At 42.3% G+C, this 20,148-nt stretch overlaps 3 protein-coding genes across 3 annotated transcripts in view; 2 read left to right on the top strand and 1 right to left on the bottom strand.

Moving 5' to 3' along the window:
• Positions 1–1,126: 1,126 nt before the first annotated feature.
• Positions 1,127–4,861, top strand: T265_07315 (hypothetical protein; the record flags this gene model as incomplete). Its single annotated transcript, XM_009172802.1, has 4 exons — positions 1,127–1,184; positions 2,642–2,880; positions 3,371–3,385; positions 4,622–4,861. The coding sequence occupies 4 exons, from the start codon at positions 1,127–1,129 to the stop codon at positions 4,859–4,861; spliced, it is 552 nt and encodes a 183-aa protein (XP_009171066.1).
• T265_14259 (hypothetical protein) overlaps positions 2,621–20,148 on the bottom strand; it is a gene marked incomplete at both ends in the record, with an annotated part of 46,441 nt that continues 28,913 nt past the window's right edge. Inside the window, 2 exons of the mRNA XM_009172809.1 lie at positions 2,621–2,777; positions 10,146–10,322. Coding sequence (XP_009171073.1) covers positions 2,622–2,777; positions 10,146–10,322 — 333 coding nt within the window. The remainder of the gene's footprint in view (positions 2,778–10,145; positions 10,323–20,148) is intronic.
• On the top strand, positions 12,582–16,767 carry T265_14258 (hypothetical protein; the record flags this gene model as incomplete). Its single annotated transcript, XM_009172808.1, has 2 exons — positions 12,582–12,662; positions 16,663–16,767. Coding segments are annotated over 2 exons (186 nt in total), but the record flags the coding sequence as incomplete, so codon positions are not given.

Here is a 20,148-nt window from a genome sequence, read left to right on the forward strand (position 1 = left end):
AAGGCGCGAGAGATCTTGGAAGAACTGACCAAAGGCATCTAGTCCTTTAATATGCACTTTGCACACACAAAGCATTAGGTCGTGCTCCTGGACATGCAGTCAGTGAACGCTCCACTTACAATCCAGGGGGAGGTACTGGAAGTTGTGGAGCATTTTACATATCTTGGAAGTTATATGGGTTCCGATTGTAGTGTGACAGATGAGGTGAATGACTTGGCCTATTCGAGCAGCGGACCTGAGACGTCTTCAGGTGTTCGACAATCGTTGTCTCAGAACCATAACTCGTGTGAATTGGTGTCGGTGAATCCGTAACGAGGAAATCAGAAACGGGTACTTCCATTGAAGATATGTCCAGCACCAGAAGCTGCATAGGTTGGGACATGTGTTGCGTATTCTGAATCATCGTTTCCCCCAGAGAGTGCTGTTTTCCATGCCCAGTTCAGAGTACCGGAAGCAGATAGGCGACCAACCCTTCAGATGGCATGATGCTCACTTCGCCTGGTTGGAGATGCTGCAAGATATGGCTGCCAACCGATGTCAGTGGCACTCTTGTTGTCTGCTTCAATCCAGATTGCCTGAGTGAATGTCTGGATGTGTAGGCACCTCAGAATGATTGAGTAAGCTACCACCAAGTGCCTTCCCCGTCCACCTTTATTCTTTTCTTCACAATAAGGCTTTTAAATAAATCATGGTTGTACGGCAGCGAGCCATCGGTGTTGAACTCTGTCGATGATGATGATGATGATAATTAATCCCACCTGACACTATTTTGACTTTCCTCTCGTTGTTGATGACAAGTACCATGATGCCAGATAAAAAACTGCACTTTAAATATGCCAACTCGTTCATTACGACACTTTCGCTTGTATGATTGGGTGGAATAATGTTTCGTACACACACCTATAAGGCGTATGCACCAATGTCAAAAACAAGCAGTCTGCCAAATGAAAAAGATACGAGAATCGTAGCATAGAGATGTCATTCTCCTCAGTGGCCAACCACAAGGGAGATTAATTATTGCCCTAAGCCACTCTGTGTCCCTCCTCAAATTTTGTCGGAAACTTAAAGTGCGCTCTTTGTTTCCAATCTTACGTTATGGATGCGTGTGGGTACCAATCTAGTTGAAATGGCTAGCCTTCTAATTGCTTTTCCGAAGTTATCAAAAACCGATGAGACAGATGTTAGTGTGTAGTCAAAACTACGTCCTTCACCGTATGAGGTTGTTAGTTAAAAGCTATATCGTGTAAGTACACAGCACATGCCTGGTTCTGTGGCAAATGAACGAACCTGAAGTTCATCACAGATACATTTATTTCTTAATGGGCAACGTGTCCAGAGTTTCACTGGTCTAATTGGCTTAAATCAACACGCCTCAGTCCATTGTGAAAATGTCAAAAAGCCGTTCACAGGATTAACCAATCCTGTGTGTTCTGAATTTCAGGTATTTCCTTGACTCCACTTGACTGGTGATCTGATTTCAGCAGGGGAACTTACTAAATGTATGTTTTGTCTTTTTTATTACTTAAACAGATGGAGTGGTTTGTAAGTAAATGAAGTAGTACATTGTTTGATTAAAATGTCATAATTTTAAACTCAAAACCGGTTGCTTCATGCTACTGACCAAGTGTGATCTATTCCCTATGAAATTTATCCACGGTATTTAGAGAATCAAGCCTTTTTGTGTTTCCCTCAAACCCCAGCGTTTGAACTTTGTGGAATGGTGACAGAGTATCACACGGATATCCATGAGAGTGAACTTTTTTGTGCCAAAAGACACTGTCCTATCTACTATGCCTTCAAACAAGCCTTTGTTGTGTAATAGCCCCTCCGAAAATGAACTACGTTTGCCCATCGTTTCCCGATACTTTGATGGTGGTCATTTGATCTAGGGCCTACTAGGATTATGACAGTTGAACAAAATGGGATAGAAATCGCGGCAATTTATCAACACTATAACGTTTGTACAATCCTACTTCATTCCGAGTATGTAGTAGCTGAGGATGAACCACATGTATTGCTCCAACGATATGGGGTCAATTCTGCCAGCTGAGCAAATGGCACATTTTGTTTTACTGACAAGTTGTGCATCTGATGAGAAACGTGTTTTTTTTCGGGCAACACGTGAACAAAACTGTCGGATAGCCTGAGACCCTATGTTCACACTTCCTGCAAGCAAACTAGGATTTATGATTGGTATGCAAGGTCTTGCCAAGCATACTTCTAATCTGGACGACAAAATCGTCAACTGTACACTTGAGTGAGCTTGCTCACCAAGTCTTGATTTGCACGCAGCTTGCGGCTGCAGATCGATTGCTACGCACACATTTATTTATTTCATGATCTCTTCACTACTGTTATTTGGCTGGCTGTATTAGCAAGGTTGTCGAACCGATTCCACCTAGGAAAGTGTAGTAACGGTATTTTCCTCAGCTTAGTTCCCGGTCTGAGCCTCCCAAGCTAGCGTCAAAACAATCACCAAAGGTGCACAATGTCCATTTATGCCCAAAACGAAGTCAAGAACAACTGTACAGCGCTTCCTATATATAGCATAGGAAGCATAGGAATTTCTGACGCGTTCTGGATGCGACATTGACAACCGGCATTTGGTCAATACTGGGTCATGATTGGCTGTTGGGTCCAGATTGTCGACCAATCAGATCTCGTCTTGATGCCGGACCGGCAAGCGTTCCGAATTCTTGGCCAATCTCGTACGGGCTAGGCTTGTCGACCATAGAGGCGCCTGAAGGCTTGCGGTATAGCGGGGTCCGCGTGGAATCCTGCCTAACAGAAAGAAATCAACCATGTCGCCACCGTATGCTTTACTCATCGCAGCCGGGCAAACTGTTCCAAAATTTGATTAAAACTAGGTTTTGCCTATCGGTATGATCGGAAGGAAACGAAAGATGGAAAAAGTCACAGGATCTAAGGATGGGTAATTCCCAAGAAACTGGCACCTCAGTACAAATATTCACTTTTATTACGAATACTTTGTGCGACCGATGGACGCCCTTTGAAATCTTGCATTTTTTATACCGCAAATACGTGGGCAATCATACACCTAGCACTTATAGCTGAACAGCTGTCACGAGTTTGCATGAAATGTGAATACGAGTAGGTGGAATGTTTCTACTTATTCGCATCAAGTCACGCGTTTTTCCGTGGATGTACTCAACCGCTCTATTGCATCAAATTCTTCACTGGCTCTGTCTCTGCTAGTCGAATTTTTGCCGTGATTCTGAAACGGTTTGTCAACATTCATAAGCAGCTATTCTTGCTTACTGGCAAGTGGTTTTACTTGCGACATCAAGATACCGGTTTCAATGAGGTATATTTATTACTTCAATAAACTTTTGACTTTTTTCCATTCCAGTTGTCGGAGGCAAGGGTAGGTTTGGAGTACATATGACATGAAGATATATGTGTTGTGTGTATCTTAGGTGGCCAATTAGCATTGGAAATTGAAAAGTCTATTCCATCACTAACAACTGTGCATAACCTGTTCAGATTGTCAGGCTGTAGTGCCATTCCTCGTGGGTTTTTTATCAGATCACTAATATTTAAACAAATTACATGATATTATGCAAATTACGCACAAACCATGCTATCTGTCGTCTATACTGATGCTACAGGTGATTTTTCTTTGGGTGACTCACATGAAGTCGGTACCCGACAAGTCAGTAAGGTTGAGAGACCAAATCTCGTCAGCCATGAGTAGCATAGTGAGCTTTCATTGCTTGTTGGTTCCAGAAGTATTAGTGACTCCTCATAAAGAGCGCTGTGAAAGATCATGGTCGCAAAGGATTCGGTATTGCAAGTCCGATCGATCAATTATGAGTACACTCGGTCACTAGCTGAATGCACTTTTCTTTTTCGAATACAATCTACCTATTTCTAGCGGAGAGCCTCTAAAAACTGTCTTGCATAGAGCAGAGTTTGTACATTTGGAGAATTCGCCATTATTCAGTAGACATATCACTAACCGCACATGGGAATCTATCTTTTCGGAACAGTGTTTTACTACTCCCGACGATATAAGTAGTTTGAAGCGAAAATATATGTGCGGTTGGAACAGGCTCCATATGTGCGGTTGTTGGTTTCTCAAGGAAGCCCCCCACAGCCGTAGTTCTTAGGTTATCACGTTTCTGCCTGAGATTCATGAACAGGATTAGATGTGACAGCAAAGCTTTGAAAGCTGGATTTTCATTATCCACGCGTGGAGAATATTCCCTTGTATGTGAAATCCCTTCTGAAGATACGGATCATGGTTTTGTTCCATAAAATGTCTACCTTGCGGATACATACGGGGCGGATAATGCACCTCATCCTTCGAAGTTTGCGAATAACGTATGCTGATGTCGGTTGGAATACTTTTGACTGCTAGGACATGGGAAACATTTTGTTTCATGTAATCGTTGCAGAACGCTTTGATTCGTCTGCGTTACGATCATTGGTTGAAAACAAGCGTGCCTTTCATGTGCTCATGCGCCTGTCGGAGTATACGTGGCTCTCCTAAATTTCCGCCCTAGTCAAGGGTGAAATTCATGTCCAATGCTGTTACGGACTCTCGAGAACCTGCTTTCTCATCTAGTTGCACCATTTCTCTTTCCCACTCCGGACATAGTTGAAATTCCGGCACCAGCGTTATGGACACCATCGTTACGGTTACACGCTCGCCTCGCATGTCAGATGTCCAAGGTTATGGATATGCACAGCTGATTTAGCACTAATAAGAGCGAAACTCGAGCCTAGTGCTTCCCTTTGGTGTGGACTCATTGGAATAATTACGCCAGAACAGGAGGACGACCGATCAAATGAGAGTGGTGTGATTATGAACACGTTGTGGGAAAGTCGTTTTTCTTAGCCCCCCGGATTATTTTAACTAAAGATTCTCAGCTGGGCTGTCAAGTGTTTCGCCTTAATGTGACCCAAGTGATCAGCCAGCTCTGCCGAAACGTGTGACATAGGTAGGCAACTCTTAGCTTTAGTATAAACCAGGATAACGCAGAAAAAAGAAGAACCTGGAATAACGGAGCGGTGATATTTTGAAGGCATGAAGATCAAAATGTGAATTTTCTGCGTGATTTACATTATTGCTCCCTTCAATTTTCAACTAGGTGCGCAAGTTTCACAAGTGACCTTGAGCCGGGAGCGTATGATTTGGATAGACAACGTTATGGGTGACACAGGGCTGTTCAAACTCCACTCGCAAAAGTAGCCAGGGGGGCAAATAATGCATCCGTCTCTTTTGGTGTGATTTTGTTTTCTTTTTGGCTTGGCTGCATCGAGAAACAAAGTTCAACTAATTCTCCTTAAGGCGAACGAGTCTTGAAAGTATGGAGGACCAGCTTTCAAGGCTTTTGTAACTTGGTAGCTGGTTCCATCGGAGGTATCAAAAAGTACGCGTATCTAAACATATTTTGACTTCTGGATGAAGGCTGACCTTACCTGCATTCAATTGCTAAGAGTTGTTGTAACGAGCAGTGTGGTTTTCGAGGCACCAAACGATTGCTACTACTTGGAAAAACGTAAGAAACTCCAGCACTTGTAAGGCAATAACAAGCCCTCTGGTGCCACGAGTGTACGCTTGACCCATTCACACTCCCAGATTCAACCTATTTTCTACTCCCAGTCAGTCTTTTTGATATTTGAAATTTATTTTATCTATTTTTTTAGTCGGCTTAGTCTTAGAAGATGGTAAGTAGTACATGCTTTATTTTACCAAAAGTACGGTGCTGTAATTTGTGATCTCTCAATAAAACATGATATCTACGAACTGCTGTTGGCGGTGAAAAGTATACCTTCACTTCATGTTCAAGTAGAAATTTTTGTCGGCCATCCATTTGTTGGATGGTTAATCTGGCTTGAATCGTGCCTTGACTCCGGTGAGAAAGCCTTATATCAAAAAATTAAGACAGGGACTACACTAGGACCTCCAACGTTTTGCAGACTAGACGAACAAAAGTGACAGCCCAAACGAACAAAAGCAGACAAAAAGAAGAGAAAATCTTACAGAACCATCACTAAATAGTGATGTTATTTGACGCGCACCCAAGACAGCCATTTTTGAAAGTCTTTAGACAAATGGAACCAGCCATAGAGATCAGACAGTACTTCAGACAATACTTGAGAGTCGACCTTCCAGAAGAAGGCGATGCCGCGATCCCGGACGATTCGGATCAAAATTTGTCTTTAAATTAACTTGGCAAAATTTAGGTATTATATGGATCACTTAGAAATTCCGTTGGAAAGTCCGTTGAGGAATAATTGAACTAAACTTTACAAAATGTAAATAAATGCAAACTAAACAGTGGTACTATCGTAAACTCCGGTGTCATTTTATTCGTCGTAAAACATTTGATTATTATTTGCAATGGTACGCTAGGATCATATCGTAATGCTTCACGACGATGAGTTCTGGAATATAAACTTTGTAAAAGCAGTCTAAATACGCGTCCTGACTGCGTTGTTTGGCGGAGAAACCAAGTTTCTTACCATATTTCTATCCAAGTTAGTGGCGTCCACCCGAATCATGTCTGGTTTTCCAGCAAATACTGCTTGTTTGAAGTTTTCCAACCACAACGAGTTTTTTTTAATCTTTTTTTTAAAAAGGATTCAGTATGCTTCCATAAAGGACACTACTAACAGGATTGCTGAAAACTCTTTGATAATCGGTTGTCGGAGAGATCTCAGCAAACTTGTGAGCAGTTTCCTTCGCGAGTACACACTGCGATATCTCGAACATTGTATCTACTGAAACATGAGGCGCCTTCGTGCAGCACTTTTAGAATATCATAAATGGGAGAGTCGGTTGAGTCCCCCGTGAAATCCCAGTTGATATGCAAAGCGGTGTATTTGTCGCGGATTCAGTATCCCTTACGACGTGGTAAATATTTCAAGAGCTGAAAACTGCAGGCAGTATACACATTCATAACAGAAAGTCAAAACGGAAGTAGGAAACGCGCAAAACAAGTGGTATCCTACTAGTGTTGAAAAAAGTGATTTTGTGTCCCGCAAAGAATTCTCCGTCGGACTCCGCTTCTAATCACTGTCCATTCCTCAGCAAAAAGCTGCTGGTTTGAAGCGAGTTTTTCAAACCCCGAATGACTTCACCAGTTTCACGTAGTTGTTAGTGGAGTTCAGATGATCCGAGGAAACATATTTGGGCCCTTCTGTAAGTGCATCCAATGGAGAATTATTGAGAAATCACTTCTCAATCTAAATTCATTCAAGTGTGGCAGCCGATGTAAGCGTGTTTTTAACCACAAACAACTACAGCAAATGGCTTTCTAACTGGCCACCTGGAAACAAAAGGTGAGGTGCAACACGTTTGGGACCAAATATACTACCTTTTTCTGTCCCAATCTGGCAGTCCCTATTGTAGAAAAGTATAAATTTTAATAAGCTGGGATAAAGATCATCTTAAAAACCTAAAATCCACGTAGCGATGCCTGCGAGCTTATTTAGCGAAGACATTTGTCAAGATCTTGGGATGACTTGGGTCCCGGTCACCGACTTGAGTTTCCTCGTGTGCATGGAAGATCAGGTAACGCATGTAGATGATGGCAGTTATGCTATGCATCTCGGGAATCCGTGAAAAAATCAGGAACTTTCGACAGTTGTAGTGGTTTTTCCGATCAACAGACTGGAAGCCACTAAACGTCTTTACCTAGGTGAGGAGCTAAGGTATATGAACCCTAATGTGATGTTACTTTCAAGCGTCTCTACACACACGGAAGTCCGATGAAATATGGTATGTGAACAAGCAGAAGGGCTCTCTTGAAGCTCATCAGCCACGAATGACATTGATAGCCTATTGGCATCAAGGTTCTAATAACGCTTAACCGGGTGCTCAATTTGCGGCAAAGTATCGCGTTGCTAGCACCTAAATCACTTCAGTTTGGGGATGTCCGCTAGTTGATGTAAGCGGTTATCACTGGTGATGTATCAGCGTTAAACCGGATGAGCATAGTAAGGGTACGGGCGTCAAGTAATTTTGGAGGATAGATAACTTTCCTTCCGCCTTAAATCTCGATCAACCTCGGAACCTAGTCACTTGGCCTGACGAAGCTTTTGTGTCAAAAGCGAAACGTTGCCCAGCACTAAATCTACCGATTGTCACCAAACGTTTTCGGAAATAGATAACTTTAGTTTTTAGCATTCGTATTTCTTCTTGATCCGCGTAATTCCAATACAGAACAAGCGCCCCCATCTTGAATAGATTGCATCATCTTGGCTTGTTCTGGATCCTGTTAATAGCCATTAGTTTTCGAATTGAATACATCTCGGTCAAAAGATACACCCAGATTCTAAGCAGAAGACTTGAGAGTCGTTGGGCAGTGCATGTCACAGACAGTAACGCAAATCAGACTACAATTAACTGTGGACTGATGCTTTCCGGGAAACACTGGTGGAACAAGATCAGTTTGTTCATGTTTGACAACCTGTGGGTGTATTTGCGAGCGGCACACATATCATCACCAATGCCACAAGCGAGAGCAGCCGCTAAAAGGAAGAAAAAATACACACAGATTTCGACACTGTATTTCATCATACCCTGGCTTGACCATCAAAGACAAACTTCTTGAGGAGCGGAGCGATTAGAGTTACGTTTAAATAAAGTATTTATCATTCTAACCAGACTACGCTAAGATGGAAGTTGTAACCTTATTCGCAAACCAATTTGGTTTTCCATGGAGACCGAAGTGAACCTCTTCTTTAGGATGTTTTTGAACTGTATGTGCTGCACACAGGTCACCTCTTATTTCAGTTGGTACGATAATCGAGATATCGCAATGTATTTTCATAAGGGAAACTACTCACAAGGTTGCTGAAAACTCTTCGACAACCCACGACCGGTTTCGCCCTTCTTGGATCTCATCGGGCAGGCACAGTCCCCGAGTTTCCGTCACCTTTATGTGAACCCAAATTGGATTGACTTCGACATATATACCCGTTTGAAAATCGATTTGATTTTCACAGGAGACTCAAGTGAATCTCTCCTGTATGAAATTCTTCAACTGAATGTACTGCACAATCAGTTCAATTTGATTTCAAGTAGAACATAAGGTTGACGGAAACTCAGGGACTCCGCCTATATGATGAGACCCAAGAAGGGCAAAATCGATCTTGAGCTGTCAAAGAATTTCCAGCAACCTTGTGAGTAGTCTCCTCTATGAAGTTGTAATTATTTGTTTTCGTGTTTCCATCTGGTCAAAGATGAATGACCGAAGCTGTTGTAAGAGCAGGGAAGCGAATATGGAAACGGTTTTACGGTCTGAGCCCCTTTTTACACCCTGACCTCTCTCAGTAGCGAAATGAGGCGTACCCAGCCATTTTTTAAAAAACCCGCATTACTAGATCCACTGAAGGTGGTCTACACAAGCCGATTCTGGCATCGATCCTTTCCAAGAAATATATCCTCAAAGATCAATTTAATTTTCTCCACAGCTCTAGAAACACCAAGTGAGTCGATAATTCATACTGTCATATATTGACTCTTTGCATCAATACATCTTAAATGCTCAAAAAACGCTTATTTCGACAAAATATATACCTGTATTTTGATGAGACCCGAATACTCAAGAAGAAAGAAGACGATAAACAAAGATTTAACTGGGCAACTCTCAAGAAACAGTAATGCTTTTAGGGAAGTACTTCAACATCTGGAATATCGTTTTGACTGAGATTCTACCAATTGTCCATTTAGCCTACTGTACTGCAAACGCAGAGCTAACTTACAATGCAAAATATAGGATGTGTAGTTTAGTAGCATACTATCTGAAGCCAACAGGTCATGGTATATTACCTAGTCTATATTATCCGAAAGAACAAATGGCCTGGAAGGCCAACAACGAACGTGAACCAACTTGTTGGAGGCTTGAATGAGACGTGAAATCCGTGGACGGTGTTTTTTGAACTCGTCTTTGGTCTCAGCCGTAATAGTAACACGTTTGACGTCAATCGTACAAATTCTACATTCTGCGCAGTTGCAGAATAAGTCGCTCATTTATCGGTGATTTTCGTAGACGTGATAAAGAAATCACCCCACATTTATGTGTTCTATATGGCATTGAGTGTTCAGTCTTGCCACTGACTTCCACACCTGACCTAGTATGATGGACACCTTGTGCCTCACGTGCACGTACCACGCATTGTTTGTCCCTTCTTCGGTTTCTGATCTTTACACTGGTACTTCCGTACCGAACATTTTTGCGAAAGCTGGGATGCATCTTGGCTAAGTGGAACCGTTGGTCGGGCGACTTCTCTTGTAACCCTTTCGCAACTATCGATTGCACGTTCTTCTTATGTTTGCGACCATGCTCCTGAAAAATAAAAGATTATGCAAGTGATAACGTCAACGTAGATTGCACAATCTAAGATGACTTGAAAATGTATCCCACCATTAGGTTCGGTGACTGCTTTATCTGACGATAACAAGCAGTGCGGCACCGAACCATCACAGCGTGTCCATCAGGTGCCCTAATCAATTGTTCCGGTGCAATTCGTCGTGCCTTTTTCCCATCCCGCTTCCAATTTGTGGATTAACAGTCAAGAAAGAACTCTGTACAAGTTGAAAATGGCACCGGCTAAGGACATAGAGATTTGGGAAACTACTCTTTCACTGTGTCCGATCCAGTCCTCCGATTGAACAGTCAGGAACGAGCTATTGTTTGAGTCAGCAAAGCAGTTTTATATAATCGGTGGGTTTGAACAAACAAAAGCCAATGAAACACAAGTGTCGTAGGGTGAAACAGAGCGCGAACCAATAACAAACGGGTTCATGTGGACATCTGGCTAACAGATGGGTGAGCAGTGGGTCATGCTATTCACCATCCAGTAAAAGCCAACCACTCAGTTTAACTAAACCCCGATTTTCCGGGAAGATGGCAAGTCTGAGTTCTGGAACCAAGATTGACTGCATCTTAGCGCTTCAGCCGGGGACAAAATACATCTGGTGTAAAACAAGCCGAAGAATATTCCGTCGTCGAGGTTGAAGGCCCCCTATCTTCGACACAAGTGCTCGAGTACCCATTGAACAAGCCGGTGGGCAGTGAGTCATGGTGAACTAAAAGTTGCATGCCAACTAAAGCCCACACTTTGTTGACCACACGCCCAAGAAATACGGTGTGAAAGACCATAAAACGGCAACTTTAGATCTACAACATTTTCAACATTTATGTGATTCGAACCCCATTGACTGAGTTTCCCAGCAGTGGCCGATCGGAGCTCATACCGCGGAAAGCTGGACGACGGTAGTTTACCGGCTCGACAACGCTGATAGAAACCGTATTTTCACTGCATCCATGCATTGTGACTTTGATTGGTAAAGTGAATTAAGGTTTCACTGCAAAGAGATGCTCCCTGACTGGTATTTCGGAAATCCATTGAAGCTTGCGACGAAAAATTGCGATATGTTTATAGCCTTCATTTGCATCAACTCACAGAACAACTTGATTAGCTCAGTGAATAAGAATAAAATGCCGAACGTATTTTTCAATAGCCTGCTGAAAAATTTTCGGCAGCCCATCTTGCTGTTAACTTCCTTCATGTTATCTGGATATCTCGAATGTCGTTCAGACTAAAAAATGTGTGAAACATTCTGCTGAAGATTATCGTAGCTAATGTATTCGGCTGAATCTCCCATGAAAACCAAGCTGATGTGCAAATGAGTGTATTAGTAGAAACCTGTGAGTATGTTGTGAAAACGGTGTAGGCTGACAGGTTTCCGCATATCATCGTTCCTGCTTCAAGCCGGCAATCAATTAAATAGTAGTGACTGTGATAACTAATTAAAATTGTATGATGCAAATTCAAAACGTTTTAAGTACCGCTGCTTTATCGCAGGTCTGTTTGTATCAGAAAATTCTGCTCCTAATTACTCTTGCTTACCAGAGGGTGGAACAATAAAGAAATAATCCTCACGATAAATTACTTGGCAACCAAATTTGAGCTCAAGTGCACACTTGGTGCAGACATTTGTAGAATACCGACGTTACTGTGTTGTTTTTAGAAAAAAAATGTGAAAATTGTTCACAAATCTGCAAACATTTTCGCTTTTGCTTCCAAAGCAACCAAGCTGAACCCGAAGGGCATGCTGGCTGAGTAGCGAATTGAGGTTTTAAATGAAAATACTGAAATTTCTTTCTGTTCATTCGAATTATTTTGGACTCAATTTTTAGAAAAATCATGCAGTAAGTTTTGGTAAAAACATGTTTTTTGTTCTTTCCTCAAATGCAAAGCAGAATTACGCGTAGAAGCTTTTGAAGTTTACTTAAAGGTTGATTTATTCTACGCCCCAGGAGGCTGGACTGAACTTTTACTTGAATTTCACTGTTTAGTTGTTGGTGATTTCAACATATGTGCCTGAAAAGCGACCGTCGCTTTTTCTGGTTGCATTTTTTTGAAAATAAAACTTACTAGTCTACTGATTCTACTATAAAAGGCATTTGGACAGCTGTTCCTCAGACGAGATCGATTTGTGTTTGTGAGTATGAAGTCAGATTTCAGTGCCGGCTTACCAGTGATTCCACTTAGACAAGCAACCAGTATATACATGTATCGCGATATCTCGAATATCGTAGCGACTGAAACATGAGGCGGCCTGGTGCAGCACATTCAGTTGCCTGAGAACACCACAGGCGAAAGATTCAGCTGGGTTCCAGGTGAGTGTCTCGAAAAACCAAATAAACTTGCAAATGAGTGTATATTCGCTAATTTCGTGCAACTTGGTTTGAAGTAGAACATAAGGTTGAGGAAACTCGGGGACCGCATCTACCTAATGAGCTCCAAAAAGGCGAAACCGGTCGTGGGCTGTCGACGGATTTTCAGCAACCTTATGAGTAGCGCATTACAAAGGTATACAATATTCATGCAGTTCCGATGTTCCTCAAACTAATAGGGTAGAGTGGTGAAGTTTTCAGTCACACGGTTTTATATGTGGTTCAACCCGCAGGGACAAAACACAACACTTGCGGTAACCCTTTACTTATTTTGCCCATAGATTCGTGTTGGTTAGAAAGCACACACTGATCGCTAACTGTACATTGGGTTGGTAGATTCGAACTTCCGTGGTTGTTAGCCTAAAGGATCCTACCAGAAATTAGCTTGTCTGAACTCAGGAGAGTTCGAGAAAAGAGAAAAATATTCATGTTGACCAGTTGTTGATATCTGACCACAGGTTCATACTGATAAAACAGTCCGGTTGTGAGGGGTGGCTTAATTCTACTCGGCACTACGTCGCACTTCTATCAGAGGTTTGCTCGGATTTGGGGCGAGAAAAGTTTAGAGTGGTAACCTTCGAATTTGGATTGAACTTGCACACTTGTTTTCTTGGTAGTTACTAGTTGATTCGTGTTCCAGGATAATTTATTGCCACTACGATGGTTGCACAGCAGTCCTTGGGACAAATAAATGATCCATTTTGCCATTTTCCGCCACAAACATCAAAGATATCGAGTGATAGACCAAGTAGTTAAAAAGACAGTATTGAGCGTTTTAGCCCAACTATTGGTCAAATCTAACGGATCACATTAGACCGTCATTGTTGTATGTCTAAGAATTTGGCTCTCATAATAACTACCACTTTGGCGGGATGTTTCTTGAAGTTCGAGGCCGGAGAAGATGCTCCCATGGAGAATCATAGAAGATTGACAGACAATAGGTTTTCCTTATATTCACTTAGGTTCGATGGAAAGTATGATTCCAGTTTGTTAAGGGCCTAATTTCCTGCTCCGTAATTTTGTTGAAAGCAACGCCGAAATAACAAGTGGATGTTACCTTGTACGTAAAAGATAATATGTTGCAAATGGGTAGGGTTGTTGAAGTTCGATGGACTAGACTGGGAGTAATTGGTCTATAGGCCTGTTATACCTTCATTGGCAGTGTTGTGCTTTACTCCCCGAGGTTTTGTGAGCCGACATTTTCCTACAGACTGAGTTCAACGATAACTGAATATTCATCATATCAGATTAAGTTTACACCTCAAATATGTATTGTCGAAAGAATCTCAAACTTTAGTATGTTTTGGACAACTGATGGCGGTAATTAAAGAAGATACTAATTAAAGCAACTTGGAAAGTCGAATTGGATAGAAAACCAGATGGATCTAGACGGTTTCAGCACTGGGGCCATCCGAATTTCTATCGGCCAAACGTGATCGGCTGAGTTATCAGTTTCGTTAATCCCTAGAACATTTCGCATGATGCATGTCTAACTATCATAATTTTGGAATTGGACTAACCCATCATCGTTCCGTTAGCCTTGAGAAAAATCTTGAGAGTTCTAAAAATAGTTTTGAAGTACAAAGTGGTCCACCAAGAGAATGCCCCTCAAAAAACCGGTGTGCTACTCACCAAAAATTTTTTTTCAGAAAATGCAGAAGCAATCATTCTACTGGGTAGCCCCGTGTAAGGATAACCATACCACGCAGTATCTCCACCCAGCTAATGCTTAGGCTAACCGATACCTGGGCCAATGCACGCAGCAATCCTAGGGTGGTTATAGAGCCGCACTCGGTGTCTGTCACAACGTGTACGATAAGTGATGGCGAACTGGACCATCGTCCATCTTTGGACCGGCGGAAATGCAGTCCCAAAAGTTTCATTAGACTGACGACAGAACAGCTATTTTATTGCGCTTAACTTGGGTTCTGGCGTTAAATGAACTAGCAAATACATGTTCGGCCAACTGAAGCCGTGCATTCGCACAAACAGTTTAATTCCAAATCGAAAAGGGAGACAAATGATTTTGTTCATTGCTAAATTAGTGAACAAACCTGAAGATTGTAAAGAGAAAGTGAGCGCGATAGGGTGGAGGAAATATTTTCTTCATTTTCTGCTAAATCAGACTAGGTAAATATTTCCTTACACCTAAAAGAGTTCAATATCTGTTGAAAACCTTCATCATGAAAGCTCGAAAAAAATCATTATTTGTATCACAGAGCATTAGCTGTTGTTGGCGAATCCATTTCAATTAAATACAGACATTTTTTCAGCTGTTTCGATGTGTTATGCGCGCAAGAGTCTCAAAAACTTGGACGCGAAAATGAAGAGGTATTGTCACTTGCATCACCACATTCCATCAGTCGACACAGATGCACGCGAAATGGAACCACATAGGTTGCAGAGCTCTTTAACTCAGCAGGTTTTCAGATATGCATTTCATCACCTGCCTGCGTGTTCAGTAAACGGTAAGGATCTCCTTTTCAGCTATTGTGTTGGAATAAATTGTGTGAATCAGCCAGATAACTGAACACCATGTCACAGAGGACAAAATGGGGATCAAAAACTTCCAGTAAGCAGACGTTACATCCATAATCAAAACCGACCAGCTGTGACACCCTTTCAGTGTCTGGCTGCCATACCACCTGAAGGAAACATGTGCGATGGACACTGCCAGATGAACCATGCCTAGACAGGAGGAGTCGAGAACTCAGAGGTCAAGTTGGAACCACTGACCTCCTGGTCGGTGAATTTACCCTGTACTCATTGGGCCCTCTTGCCCTGTTCTTCGGGACATTCGTTACAATTTAAGCAGTAATCGAACTTTCAGGAATTAGTCCTGGGGAAGAACGTAGCCCAACATTTTAAATATTCGTCTAACTGTAGCCGAAAGCATTCTTTGCGCTGCTCAGTGAGAATGAAACAATCGGAAGCAGGTGGTTTATTCTTTTCTAGCTTTAGTAGCCTTCAGAAGCAGAAACGATTTATTCAACATCGGTCATCGACTAAACAGCGCTTTTCTTAGCACAACTCTCGTTTCCAATTGATTTGTGTTGTGATCACTGAGCCACCCTGTCGAGTACCTTCATTAATGTTACCTGACAATGAACGAACACTTTAACAAGTAAAATAAGTCTATGATTTCACACACAGACAGACGGCAGACTGAGTGTTCAAAGTATGCTCTGTTTTGGCACATGCTTTACGATCACTGAATGAGGACCTCATCTGAGCAAGTATCTTGCTCGGATTCAAGCTGTTACATTAAAATTCAAATAGTGTTCTTGGCAAGCCTCGTTTAGATATCCCAGTCGTCATTTTGAAGGCCCCAGAGTTGTGTGCCTCTTTTGTTCCCAGTTTCAGTTAGCGGCACTCCTCAGTAATGAAGAAGAACAAGGAAGATGAAATTTACAGTGCCACCGATAATCAAGTGACCTCACTGAAACCACATATATACATCTAGTCAATCCGAACGCATCCAAACTGGGTTTCTCGACTTCGTCCAACGCAGCTATAAGCCATCCGCCGATGCTGACATACATTAGCCGCCAGTCTGAGCATAGATAAGCGAGGAATTGATCCGATGATCTATTTAACGTCTTTTCTTGAACCAGTGCAGATGTGCATCCTCTATTATTTTTGTTCTGTTTAGGACATCCGGCTAACAATTACTCAGAATGTATGATTGAAGACGAAGCGTCAGGTAATACGCAATCCAGCCGTCGTAAGGTGAACCGTTCGAATCGCCATCTATTCTAGTTCGAGTGCACCATATTTTCCACTCACGTGCAAGTGTCATGTGGACACCATCTCATCCCAATGGCTTATTTTACACCACTCAATGGGTCATGCGTAACCACAGCGTACCTCAATTTCTTACTCTCTAATTTCCTATAGCTGTGATGGATTGTGGTTTCAAACCTCGCGTTGGTGAACGCCGAAGTGTCTCCAAAACCCTGGTGTTCAAAAAGCCTGTGAAGAAAACCTTGTCGATCTGAAATATGCAGTCAACATCGTTCTCATGTTCGAAGAGGAGGAGAAGGCATAGGTATTTTTAGATGAATTGCCCAAAGGCATCCCATCCTGTGGTATGCATTTTGTACCTACAAAGTGTAAGGTCATGCTACTGGACGTGCAGTCACTGAACACACCACTTACAATCCAGGGAGAGGTGTTGGAACTTGTAGAGCGTTTTACGTATCTTGGAAGTCGTATTGGTTCTGATTTTAGTGTGACAGATAAGGTGAATGCACGAATCTGCGAGGTTCAGGCCGCGTTTGCTAATTTGAGACACCTGTAGAGTCAGAATGGCTTATCCTTGAATCTGAAGGGACGTGTGTATCAAGCTACAGTACGAGCTGCTTTGTTGTATGGCTGCGAGACATGGCCTGTTCGAACAGCGGAACTGAGACGTCTTCAGATGTTCGACAATCGTTGTCTCAGAACCATAGTTCGTGTGGGTTGGTGTCGGCGAATCCGAAACGAGGCAATTAGAAAGCGAGTTTTCGGTTGTGCAACGGGTACTTCCATTGAATAATGTGTCCAGCACCAGAAGATGCGTTGATTGGGACGTGCCGCGTATGCCTAACCATCGTCTGCCGAAGAGTTCTGTTTTCCATGCCCAACTCAGAGTGGCGTAAACAGANTATGAAGGAGATCACGAAACGCTTGGGTGCTGTCGGTGGTACTTGCCTTCCAGGATGTGAACCGCTTGATCCTCACTGTGCCTGGTTGGAGACACTACAAGATATGGCTGCCAACCGATGTCAGTGGCGTTCTTGTTGTCGGTTTCTATCCAGATTGCCTGAGTGAGCGTCCGGAGGTATAGGCACCTCGGAATGATTGTGTTAAGCTAGCACTAAGTCCCTTCCCCGTCCATCTTTACCCTTTTCTTTACAGTAAGCCTTTCAAATAAATCATGGTCGTACGGCAGTGAAGCATCGGTAACACACACTGGTGTCATGCTGTCGGTGCGGATGATGATGACGATCCCACGTTGGTGAACATCTCTTCTGCTCGTGAAAAATGTTTCCTACAGTCGAATCCGAAATGTCATACACGCATTGTTCACTCCTAGCAGAGAAATCGAGCATGGTAGTCTGGATCAAGCGGTTACCAGAAACAAGAATATCCCAATAATTAAACTTTATGTTTAAGCAACAGCTGACCAGTTGAATTATTTTGTCACAAATGGAAACGTATTTAAAAATTTCCGTAGGCTTTGGTCTGTTTCATTTCCTTCCTCCGCTTATCTCATTTCTTTTCAAAAAAAAAACCAACAGAAGTTACCAACTTGGTTGCAAATGTTCAACAGAAATTAACGGATGCCTACGTTATAGTCAACATATCGTGGACTTCTCCGTCGAATTGCAAGATCCGGATGTTCAAGTATTCATACATTGCGAATACTGGCGAAAAGATCAGTGGAAGCACAAGCGAACGAAATGCGATCATTCACTGGGCCGAATACTGTGCTCCTATAGATTTCACAGTTTGGGGCGAAACTTCCGAGGGACAAGGAGATACTTTACAGAAGAATATCACTCTGGCTAAAAGTATGTAACGAAGCGAACAAACAAACGGGTAGTTTACTTTAGCGTATTTTCCGCAACAGGAAGGTTTACCTTCTGTAGGATGAGTTGTTCACGCCGGAACGTGATCCACTTTTTAAATTGTAGCCGTAGAAATGACTTTTGATGCATGGACAAACTGGTGTTTTACTGACCTTTTGACGTGGCTGTTTACCAGGCGGCGCCAGATACCAACCTTTGAAATAGCAGTTTTTAGTAAACCTCCTTTTGATCAAATGACCTTGAGGTACGATTACAATAACTGTCGGCTTTCCACATTCCCAGTGGCCTTAGGAAATAGCTAATCATTTTTAACCTGATACCTGGGTTGGATTAAACGTCCAGGGCAGGCGATGGGGACGTACTCTCTTGCTGAGAACTGTCCGGTGATCTGCGTCAAAGTCTTGGGCTTATTCGGATTGTGGGTAGTTTGGGAGGCACCGAAGGGCTGTTTCATCCGTATTGGGGGACTCCTTGGAATGCTGTCTGAGTACGATTCTTCTAAAAAAAAAGCATTATGGTTGATGTGTTAACGTCTTGTGAGTTCTTTCATGAACTGTGAAAATTTTTTTCATCGACTTAAAAAGCATCTTAACCTGGAATGTCGTTTGCTGAACCTACCCTGTAGTATTTCAAGAGACGCAACCAAACTTTTGTATGGCATGAACCAAAAGGCCATTTTCGGTTTGACATTCATTAAAGGGCTCAGTTTTTTCTGAACGATTGCCACCTGGTGTGCTGGAACCGAGGCCATTGTACGCCCTTCTGTACTCGTGGATCCACGATCCTAAATGCGCATCTAAATCAGACACTGTAAGCTACTGTTTTCGTAGCTGAGTCCTTTTAACGCCAAAAGATTCTACTTCCGAAATTTTTGCTGAACCCCAAGAAAAATCGTACCAAGATAGCGCACCTTGTCACGCAGAGTAGTGCAATTGCACATCTTTATAGCTAGGAGGTAGTTGGATACACTCAGTATCGTGTGCCGCTGGTACCTGGGTAAAGATTGGTGTAGTAGGTAACTGAGAGGACAAAACATATTACTCGATCACTGCACAGCTCGTTACTTGCCTCATGTTTCATTGCAGTGCATATATTATAATCTTTTTTATGGTACATTTCAAGCTGCGTGTAAAAGAATGTCACGTGTCATATTGTCTGTAACCCACTAAGGGTCACTAAGTACCTTCTGCTTTACATTTTGGACAGTCGAGGATGTTTGATTCCTAACAGTAACTTTCTTTGTCCGCACGAGTACAGAACGACCACTTGCTAGATAATATTAGCTAGCAATATTTGTGCCACCAGAACGAGGTCAGCATGGACTTTCAGTGGTTTGAAGCACCGTCTGTTCAGATAGAACACCTTTTGAATTCAATTCTGTGCATTATTTGTGTGTTGAAATTTTTCAATCACAAATTAAATAAGACGAACACAAGTAATTACATGCGTTCTGCTTGCACATCGCGTTCAAAGTAACTGAAATGGAAAAAAACGGCACGAATCGCACCTGAATAATTTCAAGGAGAGTTACCTGCATGTGGCCTACAAATGAAGCGGAATATTGAAAAAAAATTGTGTCGAGACTACTTATTTTGAGGATGCTCTGGTTTGTCCTCATCATGTGCCGCTATTCTGGGCAGACTACGTTCTTAGTTTTGCACACTCTAAGCTTTTTTTTACATAACCTGAATATACGGTTTGTGGAAGTTTCTTTTTTGCATCTAATCAATAGAGACCTGTATGTTCCCCTCGCCCAAGTGCCTAAAACGCCTGTCAGCATTGGTCGAATTCACTCAAATCAATAACTTCTGATTGGCGATTCACAAATCTCCTCATATCATCAATAGTCTTACGAT

The sequence above is a fragment of the Opisthorchis viverrini genome (assembly GCF_000715545.1).
Source record: "Opisthorchis viverrini unplaced genomic scaffold opera_v5_165, whole genome shotgun sequence".
NCBI classification, from domain to species: Eukaryota; Metazoa; Platyhelminthes; class Trematoda; order Opisthorchiida; family Opisthorchiidae; genus Opisthorchis; species Opisthorchis viverrini.